Below are 20,834 nucleotides of genomic sequence, written 5' to 3' on the forward strand. Positions count from 1 at the left end.
AAGCTGTTCAAGTGGATGACCATATCCTTTGGTTATTTTATACACTATTTTTGCACCCTGAGGCTTGAACCTTAAGAAAAGTAGGTATTTATATACATTTAGCTGTTTTGTGAAGCAAATTCTCATCGGTAACACCAAAACACCTGAGAGACTAAGGCATCTGAGAGTTCCTCCTCCCTGCCATACCTGCCACACAAGCATGGGGGGCAGCGGGGGAGAGGTGCCATTACTGGTTATATTTATATTCAAGTAAATGTATAAATACTTACAAAAAGAAATGAAAGCAATTCCTTTTAAACTGCTATTTCTTCCAGGACCCTCAAGGATTAAAGGCACAATGTATTCCAAAAGGATGAAATGTGATGGGATACTTCCCCAAATAGATTTATGACTTTTGTATGAGCCTTTAAAATGATTTATTAGATTTTTAAGCCAAATTAATCTTCTGTACTAAGTAACTGCAAGTTCCATACATACAAAGTTCTCATTCTTCATTTAGTTTTGATTTACTTCTTAGAAGTTTTCATCTTTCTGACCATCCAACGTCTTTTAAACCTCTTGGCATTTTGCTTTTTCTGGGTTCCTACAATAGAAAGTTTGTGCAGTAAGAATAAAAATTCCCAAGAAAAAATTTAAAACTTTTCAAAATTTTCTCTATGAATATAAACACTAAAATTAGGTCTATTAGATTTTGTTAGCTGTACATACATAATACACTGACCTAATTTTCAGAAGCAACTTTAAACTATTAATATAGAAGCTATTATAAGAAAAAACATAATTCATAATTATTTACTATCTCCTTTAAAAAGAGCATTATTCAACATAGAAAATGATCAGAGCCAAGAGAATAAAGCTGGACCTTACCCCAACCATTACTCAAAAACTGGGCTGCGGCTTTCTTCACTGGTAACCTTTTATTGTCAAGAGACAGGAACTTATTTACTAGAAAAGAGAATTATTTATCATTTCTTTGTTTATTTGCAGTAAAAAGTGAGAAAAACAGTCAATAAGGAAATTACCAGTAGTTCTGTTGGTTCCTGGACCATATAAAGAATTTTGTATGAAGGCTTTGGCTGCTTGTTGCCTTGAATCCCGCAGATCTTGATCTTTTAGCCTTAGAGCCAAGTAGCTTTTATTCTGGCTGATGATCGATACAAAAGGTCAGAATGAATGATGTTGATAACGTGCTTTATTGTAAATAATTTCCTGTTGTCTCAAAAAGTGAAAAAAAAATCCTTATTTTGTACATGCACTGATACGATAATGAATAAAACTAATAAAACTAAAGTATAGTGCTATTTTATAAGAAATAGGCTAATATTCACATTTTAGTAGAGCAAATAGTTTGTTTTTATATAAATATCACAACTGGTTTTCCCACAGAAGATCCAATCTGAAACTGCTCCTAATTAAAATATTTTTCCACGCAAATCAGTACTTTAATTCTCAAAGGTTAATAACTGTATGCTACATGAAAATAAGGCTCTTCTTACCCAATAGACTGTACTTTTTGTACTTTAGGTTTCTTAGAATCACTTCCTTTTTCACATTCTTCTTCTTTCTTCTGCAAATTAACTAAAAAATTGAGTTTTATTTCTAGTTAGCACTTATGTAAAAATAAATCAAGAACACTTCCTGGAGTTCATGTTAAATACCCTCTCCCGCCAATTTGGATACAATTTTTATTTCTAAGAAATAGGGGGCCTGGCTGGTGTAGCTCAGTGGATTGAGTGCGGGCTGCGAACCAAAGTTTCGCAGGTTCGATTCCCAGTCAGGATACATGCCTGGGTTGCAGGCCACGGCCCCCAGCAACCGCACATTGATGTTTCTCTCTCTCTTTCTCCCTTCCCTCTCTGAAAATAAATAAATAAAATCTTTAAAAAAAAAATTTCAAATACCTTAACATTTACCCCACTCCCACTCTGCCCATCTCTAACTACATTTTCCTGTGAATCTTGCACAAATTCCATTACTGCAGTTTCTACACTGTATAATAGTTTACATGAACACTGTCCCAACCTGGCCTGGCTGTGGTGTGCCTCAGTGGATTGAGTGTGGACTGCAAACCAAAGGGTCCGCGGGTTGGATTCCCAGTCAGGGTACATGCCTGGGTTACAGGCCATGACCCCCAGCAACCACACATTGTTGTTTCTCTCTTTCTCCCTCCCTTCCCTCTCTAAAAAATAATCTTAAAAAAAAAAGAAATAGGGGGAAAGGTACCCTTATACAGAGCCATGGGGGGTGAGATTGAGGGTGGGAGGTGGGCATGGGTAGGGCAAGGGAAAGTGGTGGTGGGAAAATAGAGACCACTGTATTTGAATTAAAAAAAAAGAGAGAGAAGAGGCTCAAGCTAAACTTGGCCAGTGCTATTCCAGAACTCTTTCTAAGGGCCAATAACATTTGACTGCAAAAGCAACTTGACACTTTCATGAAAAGTTATTTAAATTATAAAGAATAGTTCCTACCTTTGTTTAACTTTCCTGGTGATTTCTTTATGCTAAGGGAGAAAAACAGCAGTGACTGGAATGGCAGATAGAAAAGATTACCTATTACACAAGTAAATTTGGTCTTAGAAGTAGGTCCTTCCACTATCACCCTACCCCAATATGTTACCACTATCCTCAGTTTTGGAAAGTCACTCCCCAAATTCCCAGCCACCAACTCCCAATCAACAAACTAATAAATATTGGATGGAAGTATCTTCTCAGAATTTAAAATCTGAAAGTATATCTATCAACAGACTTCCAAAAGAAGCAGATTGCTGTGGTTAATGGAATTAGAGTGAAAGACTTAAAGAATGTTATAAAACACCTCAGCTAAAATATAAAATAAAAGGTGGTAGGCCTGCCTCATTTTATTTGAAGAAATCACAAAGGGTAACTCAACAGTTTTAAGCACAAAAGGACTAGAGTGGAGGCCTCTGGTCTGAGAGACAAATGTAAACTGACAAAACTCGGAGATGTCTGTACCATGCGCAACAGAAAAACTACAGAGGAGGAAGTTAACAGGGTGGGTGGAATGAGAGAATGAAAAAGTGACATTTCAGTTTGGCTTTAAAGGATAAAAAGGGACTGCCACCAAATACATTTGTGTTTATGTTTAGTGTATTTGGGATCTGAATAACTCGGGGAAAGTTCTACAGAAAATCTGAGGACCAGGTCAAAGATACAGATGTAAGAAACAGACAGAAAAAACAAATATTTAGAACTGTAAATTTAGTAAGGTTTGACTGACTCCATGGGATAGATGAAGAAGAGGATGACTACAACATCTGGCTTTAAACATTCAGTGCTTGGCAAAGCTGCTAAGTGAAATGGGGATAGAGGAGGAAGGCCAAGTTGGTGGCAGGTATGGCAAGTATGGGGCAAGCTGAGTTTTAAGAAGAGCCTGCAACTCCACTAAGTCATAAATTTCAAGACACATTTTATCCACCATCTACCCTGCTCCAGGACAAATGAAACCTCACAGTTGATGAATAAGTGCTCTGGGATCAGGAACTCAGAAGCTCAAGTTAGCAATGGGAATGAACAAAAAGAAACAGTGAAATACTGAAAAGGAAGTGAATTGCTTCCACTTTTCCCACCAAATTCACATATCTATGATGTAGCTTTTTAATTTAGGCTTTATTATTTCTTCAATTATATAGACTCAAATACCAATTATGTATTTCAAAGATGGAGCTATGTAAGCAAGTAATATAACAAGATCCATTACTTACTCTGTCTGTGAAGCGGTAGTTAACTTCTCTAGAATAGTGTCTGGAAGGAGTTTCCTTTTCTTAAAGACATTTAAAAATAAAAAGTGAGCTACAAGACAATATACCCTGGGTTGCTTCCGCAGTTACAATTTAACAAACACCTCTTTTAGGCTGACCACTCCCTCCACTATCTCTAAGTTGTAGGGAAATTGCGATCATAAAAAACCTCAGAACCTGCCCTGGCTGGCATAGCTCAGTGGATTGAGCGCGGGCTGCGAACCAAAGCATCGCAGGTTCAATTCGCAGTCAGAGCACATGCCTGGGTTGCAGGCCACAGCCCCCAGCAACCGCACATTGATGTTTCTCTTTCTCCCTCCCTTCCCTGTCTAAAAATAACAGAACCTATTCCACATTCTTTGGAAGACCTAATGAAGATTGGAAAGGGGGCCCAACCCTCAAATCGCTGGTAAACACTGAAAGTAATGTCCCTCTGGAGTTGGGTGTCGGTAGCCAATCTGCCTAACATCCGACAGGACAGCAATCATATTGATGTTTGTGCAGCCCTTAGTTTACACAGCACCTCATTTAATTCTAACAGCAACCCAGTTACAGGTAAAACTACCCCCGTGAGGCGAAATGACAGGTGTCACAGCGAGCTGAACGCCGGAGGTGGGATTTAATCGCGTGATTTCAAATTGACAGCTCTTCCCACTCCCATTTTTCTGTCGGCGGACAGCAAAGAATAGAGCATCTTTGTTTTCACCGATGTTAGAAGAAATATTAGCGACGTTTTCCCCACCCCCATATCCTACCAGCTTTGCAATAAACAAGGGAATTGTACCCCAAGCCGGGTTGTTTTAAAAAGGAGACGCCTCCTACACTCTAACCTTTTGTTCGATAAACAGCTCCTCGCGTCGTTTCCTCTTCTCCTTCAGGAGCGTTTTATCCCTGGGAGAAAGGGTGATACGTCAGAGCTAAAGAGACAAGTGTGACCGGAATGGACGGTTCTTCGGCCCAGCCGTAGGTTTCCAACCTGCGCACCGTCTCCCGAACTCGCCGCTCCTCTTCCCTCGCTTCCGCCTGGGCGCTGGCGAAAGTCAATTCCTCCGGGGCCTCGTCGTCAAACTCGTCGTCCCAGTCTTCGTCTTCCTCCAGTGGCTCGGCAGCCGCGCCGCTGCTGGGTTGCCCGAGCAACAGGCCGTGCTCCGCCTCCTGCTCCGAGGCTGGCTGGCCCTCGTCCACCATCGCCGACGCTGATGCCGGAGTACGGGACGCGCGTGGCCGGAGCTGCACCATGGCTCACGCCGCTCCGGACCGTCTGACCTTTAACCCGGAAGCAACAGCCCGCAAGCCGAGTGTGACGTAAGAGCAAGCGACACCGGTTAAATCGTTCCTGGCGAGCTCGAAGCCTACCCCCGTCCCCCCCACTTAAAGACAGGAAGCGGAAAACTGTCCCCTTCCGAGGCGACGAAGGCGTGGCCTAAGTTGTGTCAGGGTTGGGCGTTCCTCCCACCGGCACTGAGGATGCGCGTTTCAAGGCTGTGATTCTCCCCTCGCTGCTCCAGAGAGCAACTAACTGTGGGAGCGTGTGCCCTTGGCGCCTGTTTCCCGGCAGAAAAAAAAATCCTGCTGCCTTCTTGGCCGGGATGCTGAGAGCTGGGTTGGCTAGGTCCCCGCGCTCCTCGAGGCGGGCTGGCGCGCGTCACGCCATCGGGTTCCCAGAAACTGATGACCGCAAGCCCCATTTGTTCTGTCGCCACCTTTTTGCACCAGGATTCGCTTGGTCGATCCAGTTAATCAGTATTTGTAGAGTAGATTCCCTTCACTCCGCACTCCCTGAAGAAGTGGAGTTTCAAAGAGAAGACATGCACTAGAGCGGCAGGACAAATGACAAGCTTAAATCAATTCTCTACACCAAATGTGAGCTTGGCGACTTCTGCCGGTGTTTCTCCGGCTTCCCTGACCACCAGCCCCTCTACCACTGTCTGGCCATGCCTCTGTTCTGTGTTCATCACTGACACCTTCCCGAAGAGTTTATTGTATGATTCCGCCCCTTTTAAATGTAAGTTCTGTAAGAGAGAAGTAGGGACCCCGTCTGATTCCCTGGTGTAACCCCAGGACCTGGAACGCTGGCTAGCCCATCGCAAATCCTGAAGGGTGAAAGAATGACTTCCCCACACTTAGTGAATGCAACCCTAATATCTTCCCCACCAAGGGGAAGATATATTTCATGTTTCGGCATACATGGCCCATCATGACCTGTGTTTATCTTCTCCCACCCTTTATTCAACACGAAATGATTCATCCATCATTCTCCCAACAAACTAAGCTTTTTCACATTTGCCAATCATTTGTACAGGCTGTTCCCTCTACTGATACACACGTGGAACTCCTGTTTATACAATACTTCAAAAACCTTTCTAACCTGGCTGGCGTAGCTCAGTGGATTGAGCACGGGCTGCGAACCAAAGTTTCGCAGGTTCGATTCCCAGTCAGGATACATGCCTGGGTTGCAGGCCACGGCCCCCAGCAACCGCACATTGATGTTTCTCTCTCTCTTTCTCCCTTCCCTCTCTGAAAATAAATAAAATCTTTAAAAAAAAAACATTTCAAATACCTTAACATTTACCCCACTCCCACTCTGCCCATCTCTAACTACATTTTCCTGTGAATCTTGTACAAATTCCATTACTGCAGTTTCTACACTGTATAATAGTTTACATGAACACTGTCCCAACCTGGCCTGGCTGGTGGTGTGCCTCAGTGGATTGAGTGTGGACTGCAAACCAAAGGGTCCGCGGGTTGGATTCCCAGTCAGGGCATATGCCTGGGTTGCAGGCCAGGTCCCCAATAGGGGACACTCGAGAGGCAACCACACATTAATGTTTCTCTTCCTCTCTCCCTCCCCCTCCCCTCTCTAAAAATAAATAAATAAAATCTTTTTAAAAAGAAAGAAAGTTGGCCCAACCATTCTGTTAACTCCTTGAGGGTAAGATCCATGCCTTACTAATTTTATTTCTAATGCCTATCATGTGGTAAATATTCAGTAATATTACATTGAATACAGTACATAATTTCTACCTCATATTTTGTATTTTCAATTCTCCTTTCATCTTCTCTAATAAAACCACAATGTAAACAAAATGATAAAACACACACACACGTACACAGAAAGCTGCTGGTACCAAAGGCCCCAATTTGAGGGGAGTTGCAAAGAACAGTTCTGAAATATCTGGGACTTGGTCAGATAGAAATTAAAAATATAATCAGACTTTCTGAGACAGTGTGCTGACTTTCATCATTGCTAACACTAGGAAAATGTATAAAGTAATTTCAAGAAGTCCACCAACAAACCTATTAAAAGAGAACGATGATGGTATTTTACACACATAAACTCCTTAATAAGTATTACACACACATCCCCTCAGTGTATATGCCTTGATCCAGCCATGGGAAGGGTGAATTGAAGCCTACAGTTTGGCCCTTCAGCCTCTTTGTAGGTTATGAACATCCCTCTTGTCCATACAAAGGACCCTTGGGATTTACTAAAAGGTATGACTTGCAAATGCAGTACAGAATTTGATGTGATAGTGCCTTGTCATTTATGTCCACAAATGCCAAGGATGTAACGTTAAATGCAATTTTGTAAGGGGCTGGGTGGTGTGGCCAGGTGTGTAGTCACTCAGGGAATCACCTGATCCAATGAATCTTACCATGTATGACCTTCCTACACAGGTTCCTAAAGGCCACTCCTCCCAGTCAGGCCTCTGGTGCTTGCTGGACAGCAATCAGGCATTCCAAGGGCCCTGGGTGACACATTAGGTGATGGGGCTTGGGGTGAGAACTGTTTTCTTGCTACTTCACTCCAAGGTAAAGTCCCATGGGAAACACTCTCTTCAGAATTCAGTGTCTGGGAAAGGCTGGCAGACCCCGAAGGGGCTGTGTGCTTCTGAGTTTATGATATTAAGAAAGGCAACCATCAGCTCTCTCTTTCCTCCTTGTCTGCTAAGAAGGCTAGTACTAGACCTTAGGCGATTGTGTTTACTTTTAGAATCTATATATTTGCATCATTTTTTTTCTTGGTCTCATCCTGATTTTCTGCCTTGTTACTACTTTTCCTTCTTTGCTTGAGTTCTTGTTCTAAGCTATTCCACATACTCTGAGGTAAAGCAACCAAACAAGTTAAATACTGAAAAGAAAGTGTCCCCAACAAAGATAACTCATGGGGCCAAACCTTTTTACAATAAATTACTTACTGTAGAGAGTGATTTTATTTTCTTTCCAAACTTGTGCAAAAATCAGAAATATCAAGGTTTTTACTTGTCTACTTCCATCTTTGCCAAATAGCAAAAATGTGATAATTACATTTTTAAGACACTCAAATTAGAATTTTTCACCTCCCAATAACCAACCAAACACATCAGAGGCATCTTATGCTTAAGTTTAAGCCAAATAACATGCATCGACTTTACAGTTCTCTGACTTCTTGTAACTACATTTGCTATTGTTACCTCTAAGGCCCTATCAGTTATCAACAGGTTGGATGCCAGACAGGAAATCACAGGGTATTTTTAGATCTCCAGTATTCAGCTTGCCATCCACAGGACTGCGTCTCCTCTATTTGAGGCCTGGTATTGAGATGTACTATAACTTCTTCCTTCCCCAGGACAATTAAGAAACCGTTTCAGTTTCATGAGGAGCCAGGGCTTCAGGAAGAGTTGTGCCACAGGGCCCCTGGAAATGAAACCTGAAACAGAAGGACAAATACAGCAGAGTTAGGAGTTAAACCAACGTACTACTTTAGCAAGTCAGACTTCTTGATTACACCCAGAGTAAAATCCAAATTCTCACAAATGTGGTACTATGAGTTTTGGTGCCCACTTCTTTCATCCAGTTTCTGACAACTCCAGATATAGACATTTCACTACAGACTGGCCCTTGTGATCATGAGAATTTAGAAAAGGGCATGCCTAGAATTTAGATGGTATAAATAAGAATTTTATTTTAAGGGGCAAGGGGAGATGTAATTATAAAGTATATTTCCTGATTGTATTGCCAAACTCATAACTGAAGTTTTAAAGTTGTACAATATCTACATTAAAATAGAATTCATATGCACTAAGGACAAGAGAAAGGTAACCTCCTGCATCATACAAACCATCAGGGCTTTAGCTGAGTCAACAGGCCTCTCAAACCACCACTGGACTTCACAGCAAGCTCTGACTTAGTCAGAAAAGAGGGGAAAAAGACATAATGAAAAAAGAAAGTGCAAAGAGGAAGAAGAAAAATCAATAATTTCTGCTTCCTTCAAGAGAAAACACTTAGGACATGAAAAAGAAAAGCCCAACTCTGAATAAGAAGTAAAAGCAGGTATTGTTTTTCTAGTGTATTATTACTAAGAAAACCAATTGAGTATAATTAAAAATGAAAAAAAAATCTGCTCAGTGTAATTTATCATATTATTTATTCTTGATACAGTACAAATGGTGAATGCCTTCTCCCTTACATACTTTGTGGTCTCCACAGAGTGCCACTAATGGACCTCCGTAACCAAATGGCATTCCCACTCCTTCTGCCACACACAGTGTGGGCACACTGGCCGCTAGAAAACTCCTAACCGCACAGTGGTTACAATCCCTTGAGAACTTTCTGAGAATTACAGCCAGGCACGGAGAGCTCTTAGAGAATTTCCATGTCCCCAATCCCACATGGCCTCCTTACTAAGAAAGTGACTCTCAAGTGCCCCTTCCATATTCACCCTTCTCCCACAAAACAAAGGCAAGCTGTACCCCTCACACGCCCCATATCTTACAATGGTGCCTTAGCCCAGAATGTGAAAACCTATGGAAAAGGAGACATTTGAAATATCAGTGTAGATTAAAGAAAGCAAATGATTTCTAAAGGCTGGGTATCACATCCTTATGCAAACAGGGCCATTTCATTCTTGCTTTCAATAAGACTGAAAGAGGGTCTGATAGAATTTTCCATTAACAGATAACAAAATGAGATATATAAAATTACTATGGGTATTTTAGCATATAACATGGAAGGAGGTCCAAAATGTGAGTGGCCATGCCATAAAGAAATTCAGGTCAGGGTTTATGTGGCCAGGGACTCTCTTTATGTCCATCTATAAAAAGCAAAAATGAAGAATTACAATTAACACTAAAAACATAAAACTGGGCTGGGCCAGTAAAAACCTGCCCTGCCATCCCTCAGACTGGAGTAAGAGACACAGATAAAGCAAGCTGCAGAGTGAATAGAAAATAGTATTTTTCCCTAGGACAAGCTGCAAAAATTCATAACACCCTTCTTTGAGTAACTGCATACCTTTTTTACTCACTGAGGAATTTTGTCTTCTAAAATCATAAAGTATCCGAAACTTTGCTGTTTCAAATTATAGCAGTAAAGAATGAACAATTCCCTTGTGCCTAGAGGATCTAAGTCACTTTGCCATTGAGATGCAGCCTTGATTTCCACCCCATGTGCAGAGCTCCAGGTGAGGGGTGTCTGGACACCCAGTCCACACCTACATTTCCTTTGTCATTTCCAAGGACACAGGACCCTGAGACCACTTTGCCAGCCAGACCCACTGAACCCCTTTGCACAAAGCCCTACCAGTTGCTGATCTATTGAAAACTGCTTCATTTAAATTTCCTCCCTCTCCCAACAAATCCTGTCATTGTGTTTTTTCCTTTGTTTGGGGACATGCCTCTGTCTCCTCTGGAGTGGAGTCTCCCTCATCACATTCACTCGGGAAGCCTGTCTTTTCCGACTACAGGCTCAGTTCTGGTGACCGCGGACTACAATGTGAAGGGTCTGTCTCCTAAGGCTCCATAGTATTCAGCCATGGATACATGAACTAACTCCAAAAATGCACATCCTATGATGCAGTACCAGTAAAATTTTACTTTTGTGGGAGTGTTAATCAAATTTACCATTTGTTTGTTGTTCTACACAACTACATACTACAAATTGCTGTAGTGATAATTCAATCTAGACAAAAATTTTAAGAGAACATTTAAGTTTTAAGGACATTGAAAATAAATAACCCATCACATATTTTGTTGTTGAAGTATAATAAATAGGGGAGTCAACAGTAGATTTTCAAACATAAAAATGCATTACATTAGTACAAATTCCCGTCATGGAAGTAGAGTGGAAATACAAGTTCAAAGACGAAGAGAAAAACTGTGAAGGCTCCAACTGTTAAAAAGGGCTGCGCCCCAGCCAGGTGGCTCCTTGGTTGCAGCATCATCCCGCGCACCCACCAGGAGGCTGCAAGTTTGATCCGGTCAGGGTGCGAACCGGACGCAACCGGTCACTGTTTCTCCCTCTCACTCCCTCTCTTTCAAATAAATAAAAACGTCTCCTCAGGTGGGGATTTATAAAAAATTTAAAATAAAAAGGCCTGAATATTTAATTTGTACATGGATGATGGCAGGTATAGAGTACTGGCGTCATCAGACTTGCCTGGATATGGTTAAAACCACAATGGCAGTTCTATTTTAAAATGTCATGTTTTATTTCCAGTGCTCTTGGAATCACATCTCTTTTCATGATTTTGATATGAAATTTTGGATGTCAAGTTTACAAACGTCACAGAGGTACATGAACAAAAATGTCTGAGGACCCGTGTCCTGGCTCCCACGCACTTTGCTCCACCCCCGAAGTTGTAGAATGTCCAAGAGTACTGGGTTCCAGAACCCGTTAATGCCATTTTTATTGGTTAATGTAACTATCCAATTGAACTTAAAATTTTGTAATAAACTGCAAAAATGTAGATGTTAAAAGAGGGTTATTTCTAGGAATATTAATGGAATGCTTTAGGAACACACAGAGTCACTAAAAATAATTGTTAAATTAGCCATAAGTGGAAAAGACTGAGGGGGAGACTGCATCATAAGCTTCTTTTTGTACATTCTTTCTTCACTTAGACAAAGAAAAAAAATCAAAACTAGAAATTGTAATCCAGTATTTTCCAAGATTTCTGATAATAACAGTTGCCTGAGTCCCTCGTTAAATATAAAAATAAACAGTCCTCTTGAGCTTGTCATTCTGATTCAGGAAATGTGTACTAGCACCTAGGTATCTGATTTTCTTGGTTGTCTGAGTAGTTTTATAAAATAGGGCTGGGTGATTTTTATCTCTGGGAAAATTTGGGGAACACAAGGAGGATTGTGCAAGAAAGGTGGGCTCCAACCTGCAGATTCCTACTCAAAAGGGAAGGCCCTTAGCTCTATCAAAAAAAATGAATATGCATTTATGCTTTAAATGAAAATAAAATGTTTAAAATATATGTCTTTTATTCTTATTCTTTCTTTAAATTACTTTTTAAAAAGTCTATTTCTTACTTATTTTTCTTAGAGAGAGGAAGGGAAGGGGGAGAGAGGGAGGGAGACATTGCTGTGAAAGAGAAACATCTATTAGTTGCCTCTGGAATGTGCCCCAACTGGGGATGGGCCCGCAACCCAGCCATGTGCTCTGCCTGGAGGAATCAAACTGGAGAAGTTGAACCAGTGACCCTTCATTTTGTGGGTGATGCCCAACTAACTGAGCCACACCAATCAGGGCTGATTTTTTTTTTTTTTTTATTAACAGACCACTAGGGCTCTGATGGAACACACGGACTAAAAGGGCCCTTACAAGCTCCCCTTGCCAGTGCAGCCAAGATAGGGTACTGGACTTCCCTGTCAAACGTAGTCAACTGTGAATTAAAAGAAGTGGCCTCTTTACACTCTTTAGAAGTAAATATATAACTTAAGCAACCTATAAAACCATTGTCCAGCACAGAATGACTTGAGTCTTCTAAACTCCACCAGCAATTAGCTTTCACTGGGGCCACTTGTTCCCCAGCACAAACGTGTTACTCTCCTACCTCATTGATTGCCTCTTCTGGGACTTCCCCCCTCCACTCCAGCCACACTGACCCCTTTGTTGTCCTTCAAACCTCCCAGGCATGCTTCCCCCTTGGGCCCTTCGCTCTAGGTGGTCCCAGTGTCTAAAAGGCTCTTAGTCCTGATAATCTCTTCAGCTACCTCCTTGGCTGCCTTCAAGCCTGCTCAAACTCTTCCCAATGAGGCTAGCTCTAACTACCCAACTAACCCTGTGACCTCCATGCACCCCATCCACAACACCACCTTTGCTTTTTCCAAAGGTCACCCACGTTCTCACATGCTATAGAATTTGCATATAATAAATTTATGATTATTGTGTACTGTTTGCCTCCACCACTAGAGTGGCATCTTTTAGCGGTAGATTTTTTTGTTTTGTCTACTGATACGGCCTATTCTAAGCACCTAGAACAGTGTCTAGAACATATGAGCTACTTAATAAATATCTGTGGATGTCAACTAAATTCCAAAGTTTATAGAAATTAAAAGCTGAACACCACGGTGGCTTCAGGGTGTGGAGGGCCCAGGTTCTTGGAAGACCCTGTGTACCAACAGCCTGGCTGGGCGTGTGAATCCCACTTCTGCCTCAGCAGACGCACTGACCCTCACATGCCAAGGACCCTGGGGGTGAGTAACAGTCAGAGCCTTGAAGCCTGGATCCAAAGATGTACAGTATCTATCAGTAATGGTTTGTCAGAAATCATCCAAGACAGCCATCAGGGATGGGGAAAATGACAAACACAAAGATGGAACTAATTAACACTTTGAAATATTAACATATTTCGGTGAAAGGCAAATGCTATGACTCTGTCTCTAAATGAGAATGGGGGGCAAAGAATCCAAAGAACTTGTGCAAGGTCTAAAGAATCTTGTGAGATTCAAGTTTAAAATGTAGGCAGCATTTCAGCTACCTACTTAAAGAAAATCAGATTAAAGCAAACAGTATTCCAATTTTCATTTTTCTCAGTAACCTAGAGCAGGGGTTAGCAATTTTTTTCTGTGAAGAGCCAGCGAGTAAATACAACTACTCAACTCTGCTATTGTGCAAAAGCAGCATAGGCAATACATAAACACATGGCTGTAGCCGAGTTCCCACAAAACTTTATTTATAAATACAGGTGTGGGTGACTTTGGCCTACAGGCAGTAGGCTGGCCCAGACCTAGAGTAACGTTCAACCAAAATCTGTTACCGCATGAGACGTAAGAAAACTTCTGCCATTTTTAAGCTGTGGGTTTAAACAAGCTACTCAATGGCTCCAGGCTCAGTTCCCCACTTGAATATTTGAGCAGGATGAGATGATCACCCCCATCTCTTCTAAATGTCAGTTTTGATGACTCTCAGATAAAGCATTGTTGACTTCACTGGTCAGTTATATTGCCCTGGGAAAATTCCCAGACTGAGTAGTACAGACAGCCTCAGCTCCCCAAAGAAGCCAGCAGACGGTGGTTCTTGTGGTGGGTGCTGGTCAATGGGTAGCTTGTCAAATTTGGTCAAAGTTTCTAACTAGCAAGTAGCCTGTTTGTCTGAACAGAGATGTTGCAGGTTCTCAGGATGTGAGTCTGAAGAGCTCGGGTTGAAAAGTAGCAGCTGAAGCAGGTCTTTGGACTTAGGAGATCTGACTTATGAAATGATGTCTTTACATGCCAAGAATCTCTTCTGAACTTGCAGGAAAAACTACCAAGTTCAATTTTGTTTCGCATGAAGACATACACAATGGATGCCCAGAACCTACTACTAGTTGATGCAGAGCATGAGAGGCAGACACCATCTCATATCTTGGATTGTGGAAACACTCAAGTTTTTCCTTCTTTTTCCCTATCTGCATTTCTTAATTTAATATAATAATGGTTTGTTTTAATTCTTCATACTTAATTTGAGATAAGCTAAAGATCAATGACTGAAAATAAGCCACATTAGACAAAAGGAATTGGAATGTAGCTCATTTGCTCCTTCAGAAAGTTCATCCCGTCAGGAGTATTCTGATGCTCTTTCAAGTAGACAAGAGGCTCCAGGTACATGGCTCTGACACCACTTTGAATGATGCTAACCAGCCCAGGTGGTACACATATGTGACCCAATGCATATGAGAGGCCTAATGTCCATTTTTCAGTGGTTAAATTAGAAGATAATATAATTTTTAAACAGCTCTGTTGATATAATTCACATACAATCTGTTCATTTAATATACATCTGTCTTTTTAGTATATTCACAGAGTTGTATAACCATCACTATGGTCAACTTTAGAACACTATCACCCCCAAAATGTATAATGTACCCATTAGCAGTCACTCCCCATTCCTCCCTCCTGCAATCCTAGACAACCATTCATCTACCTTTGGTCTCTGCTGATTTTCCTACTGTGGACATTTCATATAAATAAAATCATACAATATGTGGTCTTGTGTATCTGGCTTCTTTCACTCATTATAATGTTTTCAAGGGTCATCCAGCTTGTAGCATGTGTCAGCACTTCAATATTTTTATGGTTGAATAATATTCTATTGTATATATGCCAAATTTTATTCACCCACTCCTCAGGTGAAGGACATTTGGGTTGTTTCCACTTTTTGATTATGACGAGCAATGCTGCTATGAACATTCATGTACACATTTTTGTGTAAACATGTTTTCCTTTCTCTTGGCTGCATTCCTAGGAGTGGAATTGCTGGGTTCTACATCAACTCTGTATTTAACCTTTAAGGAACTGCCAGTCTGTTTCCCAGAGAAGCTGCACCCTTGTACATTCCCACCGGCAACTTCTTCACCAAAATTTATTTTCCATTTTTGAAACTACAGTAGTCCTGCGTATCCATGGTTTTGTTTTCTATGGTTTCAGTTACCTGTAATCAGCCTCACTCCAAAAATTTTAACTGAAAAACTCTAGAAGTAAACAAGCCATAAGTTTTAAATTGCAGGCCATTCGAGTGCCTCACTGCATCGCAGCATGTGGGCCTTGTATCATCTCTCACATCTCTTGTGATGACAAGGACAGTGACTGCAGCACCATGAGGGTATTCTGAGAGACCACATTTACACTGGCAACGTATACCACATTCAGAACTTTTATTACAATATAAATAGTAAGTGTTCTTTTTATTACTAGTTATTGTTGTTAATCTCTTACTCTGCCTAATTTATAAACTTTATCACAGACATGTATGTATAGGAAAAAACAGTGTATATAGGGTTCACACTGTCTGTGGTCTCAGGCATCCGCTGAGGGTCTTGGAATGTACCTCCCGTGGATACCAAGGGACTACTGTGTAGCCGTAACAGAGGTTGTTAAGTGGTACTTTGTTGTCGCTTTAATTTACATTTCCCTAAAGATTAAGGATGCTGACCATCTTTTCAGTGTGCTTACTGATTATATGTCTATATTTGGAGAACTGTCTATTTAAATCTTTGACTCACTTTTTAATTGGGTTACTTGTCTTTTTATTATTGAGTTGTGAAAGTTACTTATATATTCTGGATACAAGTTCCTTTTCAAATATTTTCTCCCATTGTGTGGGTTGTCTTTTTTACTTTATTAATGGTGTCCACCAAAGTAAAGTTTTTAATTTTGATAAAGTCCAATTTATCCATTTTTCTTATATTACCTGTGATTTTGATGCCATGTCATATCAAAAAGGCTTTGACAAACTCGAGGTCACAAAGATTTACTCCTGCATTTTCTTTTAAGAATTTTATATTTTTAGCCCTGGCTGGCGTAGCTCAGTGGACTGAGTGCGGGCTGCAAACCAAAGTGTTGCAGGTTTGATTCCCAGTCGGGGCACATGCCTGGGTTGCAGGCCATGACCCCCAGCAACCGCACATTGATGTTTCTCTCTCCCTCTCTTTCTTCCTCCCTTCCCTCTCTAAAAAAAAATAAATAAATAAAATCTTTAAAAAAAGAATTTTATATTTTTAGCTCTTATATTTAGGTCTATGATCCATTTGAGTTATTTTTTTTTTTACATGGTGCAAAGCATTCCAATTTCATTCTTCTGCATGGGGCTATCCAACGATTCCAGCTCCATTTGTTAAAAAGACTATTCTTTCCATTACTGCTTTGTCTTCACACTTTTTTAAAAAATCAGTTGACCATAAATATGAGAGTTTATCTCTGGACTATCAGTTCTATTCCACAGAACTACATGTCTGTCCTAATGCCAGTACCATGATGTCTTAGAAACTATAAATTTGTAGTAAGTTTTGAAACTGGGAACTGTGAGTTCTCCAATTTTATTCTTCTTTTTGTTTTGGCTATTTGGGTCCCTTGCATTTCCATGTGAATTTTAGGATCACCTTGTCAAGTTCAGCAAAGACGCCAGCTGCAGTTTTGATAGACTGGGTGAATCTGCAGGTCAACCTGGGGGATACTGTCACCTTCATTGTACTAGCTGTCTAGTCCATATACACGGATGTCCTTCCACATATTTAGGTCTTTTTTATCTCTTTCAATAACATTCTGCATTTCTGAGTATAAGTTTTATATAGAGAGCAATTTTTTTTAAAGGATGTCTTTCTAGTTCCTACCACTTGCCCACACAGAACTATGGACTGAGGACACAGGCTGTAGCTGATTTAAAAGACCTGGAGAAGACTAGGACAGAAGCCAGCTAAGTCACCTGAAGAGGATCACATTAAAATGTGTCTCTGCAGTTTGTGGCACTTTTTTTTACACCATTGAAGACTCAGAGCAGACGTTTTCATACTGGCTGTACATTAGCATCACCTCAGAAGCTACACCTCAGACCAACTATATGAGAATGTCATGGGTGGTCCCCACTCATCAGCACTTTAAAAATACGCAGATGAGTTTGAAAACCACTGATCAAAGGAACAACAAGAATTTCAGTGGTATTTTATAATTTTATTTAGTTTTTAGTTATTTATATTCTATCTTAGTCTAGAAAGGAATTAAACCAACTGACGATAATAATAAAAAGTAAATTAAAAGTGAAGACAAAAAGCAGGGGTGAAAAAAGAAAGGAAAACAAAGGTGAAGACATGGACTGGGCTCTGGCTGGCGTAGCTCAGTGGATTGAGCGCGGGCTGTGAACCAAAGTGTAGCAAGTTCGATTCCCAGTCAGGGCACATGTCTAGGTTGCAGGCCACGGCCCCCAGCAACCACACATTGATGTCTCTCTCTCTCTCTCTCTCTCTCTCTCTTTCTCCCTCCTTCCCTCTCTAAAAATAAATAAATAAAATCTTAAAAAAAAAGAAAGGAGGTCTTCAAAAAAAAAATCAAATCTATCAAGTAGGACTAAATGGTAGTGGCCTTCTCTTATTAAAAAAAAAAGACATGGAATGGGACTGAAAATTTCATACTATGACAATCTACTCTGTCCACACAGACATGGGGAACAGAGTCAGCATGGTAATACGGCTACAGGTACCAATATTCCTGGCCATCGGACCAGTGGAACATGCCCAGGTAGCCTCACATTGAGAGCAGAGGCGATGAAGTTCTGAGTGGGCATCTCCCAGGCTTACCTACATCTAAATGCCTGCTGTTACTAAATCTAGTTTAAAAATACAAGTGAAAGCAAAGCCTAAGGAATCCTAGAAGAGCTTTCAAAATGTGAAAAAATGAAAGTCCTATGACAAAGCCCTTGTAAAAAGAGCCCCCTCTGTCTACAGTTAATATTTTGTTCTTCCATAAAAGCAACAACAGACCAAATAAAGTACAAACTCGGTGTCCCTTTTTTTTTTTTTAATTAGAACAGTAGGTGAAATCTCTTTAGAGGACTATGCCCGAACCTGCTTAATGCCTTCCATCTCCCACCTTGGTAATCCCTGTACCTGAATCTGTTCGTGGCCGGGGTGGTTTCCATGTTAAACTCGGCCACCGGCACTCCCCTGGCCGACACCTGGGGGGCAAACATGGCGGCAGGATAAACCACAGAGGACGTTCCCACCTACAAGCAAACAGATGGAAACACACAAGTGAGCACACTGTGTGGAGAAGAAACCTTTTTTCAGAAAATCTCACATAGACCCCGGCAGGTTTGTGGTTGCAGGTGTGGGGAAAACGAAGCTGGATGGGATAAAAGGAGAGGATTTAAGGGACAAATGGGAAGTTAGGAGGCACCTTTTTGGCTGATACTGGAATTCAGAAAGACATGAAGAGGAGAATTGTGCAAATGGAGAGTGGCAACGAAATGAATCATCACCTTTTGGGGTTAATTTTATTTTTGTTTCTGCTCTTTGAAGTGATACAAATAATCCATGTTCCTTTTTTAAGTTAGATAATTCAAAGAAAAAAAACCATACACATGTCATTCATAATCCTACTACCCCAAGATAACCACTGTTTGCATTTTGATGTACATTCTTTCAGGTTTTTCTCTGTGAATATAGATTTACAAACATTCTTTACAAGAATGCAAAGGCCAGCTGGCTTACTTCTTCCACCACTCACTTCTTCTACCCATTACTTTCTAAAACACCTGTGCTTATAATTGAGTCTTGGATCTGAATTCTCAGAACTCAAGCACTGAGGTTGCTGGCGGGGTGGGGATGGGAAGACCAGAATGTATTTTACAAGCCAGCGCATCTCACTTCAGCCATCTAGCATGAATACTGACCCTACACTCAGCTTCGGGATGCACTCAGTAAGTGCCGGCAGACAAGTGTGCCCCCATGAGAAAGTGCCTCAGTTTTTAAAGACATGTTAAGGAAAACTTGAAATATGCCTACCCTTTGTCCAATAATTCCACTTCTAAGAAATTTTTCCTGAGGCAATAATTTGAAAAGCTTGTTAAGAGTTATGTGTGAGGCTATTCACCACAGTGTTGTTTAAAATATCAAAATTTGAAACATCCCAAGTGTCCAACAACAGAGGATCGGTTGAAAATATACACCAGAATACCACACAGCCACTTAAAAAGATGATGTGCATTGATGTGCTGACATGGAATATGCTAAGTGAATTGCTACATGAACAAAGTAGTTTTGAAATATAAGATATAACATAAACCCATTTTTCAATTTTATTTTTTAAATTTTAAAATTACAGTTTACTTCAATATTATTTTGTACTGGTTTCAGGTGTACAGCATAGTGGTTACAAAATCATACGCTTTACAAAGTGTTCTCCTGAGTATTTCCAGTACCCACCTGGCACCATACATAGTGATTCCAATATTATTGACTGTATCCGCTGTGCTGTACTTTACACCCCCTATTTTGTAATTCTCATTTCATACTTCTCAAACCCTTCACCTTTTTCACCCAGCCCCCATACTCCCTACCTTCTGGCAACCACCAGTCCACTCTGTGTCTGAGTCTGTTTCAATTTTGTTTGTTTATTTTGTTCTTTATATTCCACATATAAGTGAAATCATATGGTACTTGTCTTTCTCTGACTGACTTATGTCACTGAGCATAATACCCTCTAGGTCCATCCATTCGGTCTCAAATAGTACTTTTTTTGGTTGAATAATATTCCACTGTACATTTGTACCACAGCTTTTCTAATCCACTCAGCTATTGTTGGGCACATGGGTTGTTTCATATCTTTCTTGGCTATTGTAAATAATGCTGCAATGAACATAGGAGTGTATATAGTCTTTTGAAATTAGTATTTTGGGAATACGGACCCTTTTTCAAAAAAAATTAATCAATATGTACACATCTGCATAAGGAAAGGTCTAGACCAGGGGTGGACAAACTTCTATAAAAGTCCAAATAGAGTATATTTTAGGCTTTTTAGGGCACATGATCTCTGTTGCAAACATTCAAACCTGCCATTGTAGTATGAGAGTAGCCATGGACTACACAACGAAGAAGGGGCATGAATGTGTTCCAATAAAACTTTATTTTCAGAAACAGGGGGCAGGTCGGATTGGGCCCATAGGGCCACAGTCTGCTCATGCCTGGTCTAGAAGAAAACATACTAAAAGGCTAACACATTATTTTTGGATGGAAGAATTATCAGTGATTTCTAATTTCCTCCTTTTGTATTTTCTTGATTAAATTTAATAATTAGCACATGTTATTTTAAAAATCAGAACCAATGACATGCTCCTTTAATGATATTTTTTAGGGGGAGACAGCTTTAAGAAGCCCAAGACATGGTCTTGTATAGTTTTGTATTTTAAGATCAATTCTTATTCACTGTTTCTTAGTTTTTTCTTTAGGACACCACAAAGCACATCTCAAAGCACATTTCAAGAGAAGGAAGGAAGGAAGGGAAGGAAGGAGGGGGAGGGGGGAGGGGAGGGAGGGAACAATCTCCACCCCAGTTCTGGT

General features: G+C 40.6%; 2 protein-coding genes and 1 long non-coding RNA gene across 6 annotated transcripts in view; all 3 read right to left on the reverse strand.

Moving 5' to 3' along the window:
* Positions 1-398: 398 nt before the first annotated feature.
* NOL7 (nucleolar protein 7) lies at positions 399-5,119 on the reverse strand. Its single transcript, XM_028512111.2, has 8 exons — positions 4,734-5,119; positions 4,588-4,648; positions 3,722-3,780; positions 2,469-2,500; positions 1,497-1,578; positions 1,023-1,144; positions 868-945; positions 399-583 (listed from the first exon to the last, which is right to left on the reverse strand). The coding sequence occupies exons 1-8, from the start codon at positions 4,994-4,996 to the stop codon at positions 507-509; spliced, it is 774 nt and encodes a 257-aa protein (XP_028367912.1). The 5' UTR covers positions 4,997-5,119; the 3' UTR covers positions 399-506.
* An 819-nt stretch (positions 5,120-5,938) lies between these two features.
* Positions 5,939-6,483, reverse strand: LOC118500447. The gene is made up of 2 exons (XR_004903006.1): positions 6,307-6,483; positions 5,939-6,116 (listed from the first exon to the last, which is right to left on the reverse strand). It is a non-coding gene; the product is annotated as an uncharacterized LOC118500447 (long non-coding RNA).
* A 1,451-nt stretch (positions 6,484-7,934) lies between these two features.
* Positions 7,935-20,834, reverse strand: part of SIRT5 (sirtuin 5) — a 32,359-nt gene continuing 19,459 nt past the window's right edge. For all 4 annotated transcript variants that reach the window (XM_028513954.2, XM_036026490.1, XM_036026489.1 and 1 more), the window contains 2 exons: positions 18,384-18,499; positions 7,935-8,447 (listed from right to left, as the gene is read on the reverse strand). In XM_028513954.2, coding sequence (XP_028369755.1) covers positions 8,372-8,447; positions 18,384-18,499 — 192 coding nt within the window. In that variant the 3' untranslated portion in view covers positions 7,935-8,371. The remainder of the gene's footprint in view (positions 8,448-18,383; positions 18,500-20,834) is intronic.

Source organism: Phyllostomus discolor, chromosome 5 (assembly GCF_004126475.2).
Source record: "Phyllostomus discolor isolate MPI-MPIP mPhyDis1 chromosome 5, mPhyDis1.pri.v3, whole genome shotgun sequence".
Taxonomy (NCBI): Eukaryota; Metazoa; Chordata; class Mammalia; order Chiroptera; family Phyllostomidae; genus Phyllostomus; species Phyllostomus discolor.

Coding starts and splice junctions, on each gene's coding strand:
- NOL7 (XM_028512111.2), bottom strand. CDS start 4,996: ATGGTGCAGCTCCGGCCACGCGCGTCCCGTACTCCGGCATCAGCGTCG. Junction 3,781..4,587: donor AGCTGTTTATCGAACAAAAG/GTTAGAGTGTAG, acceptor AATGTCTTTAAG/AAAAGGAAACTCCTTCCAGA. Junction 2,501..3,721: donor ACTACCGCTTCACAGACAGA/GTAAGTAATGGA, acceptor TTTCTCCCTTAG/CATAAAGAAATCACCAGGAA.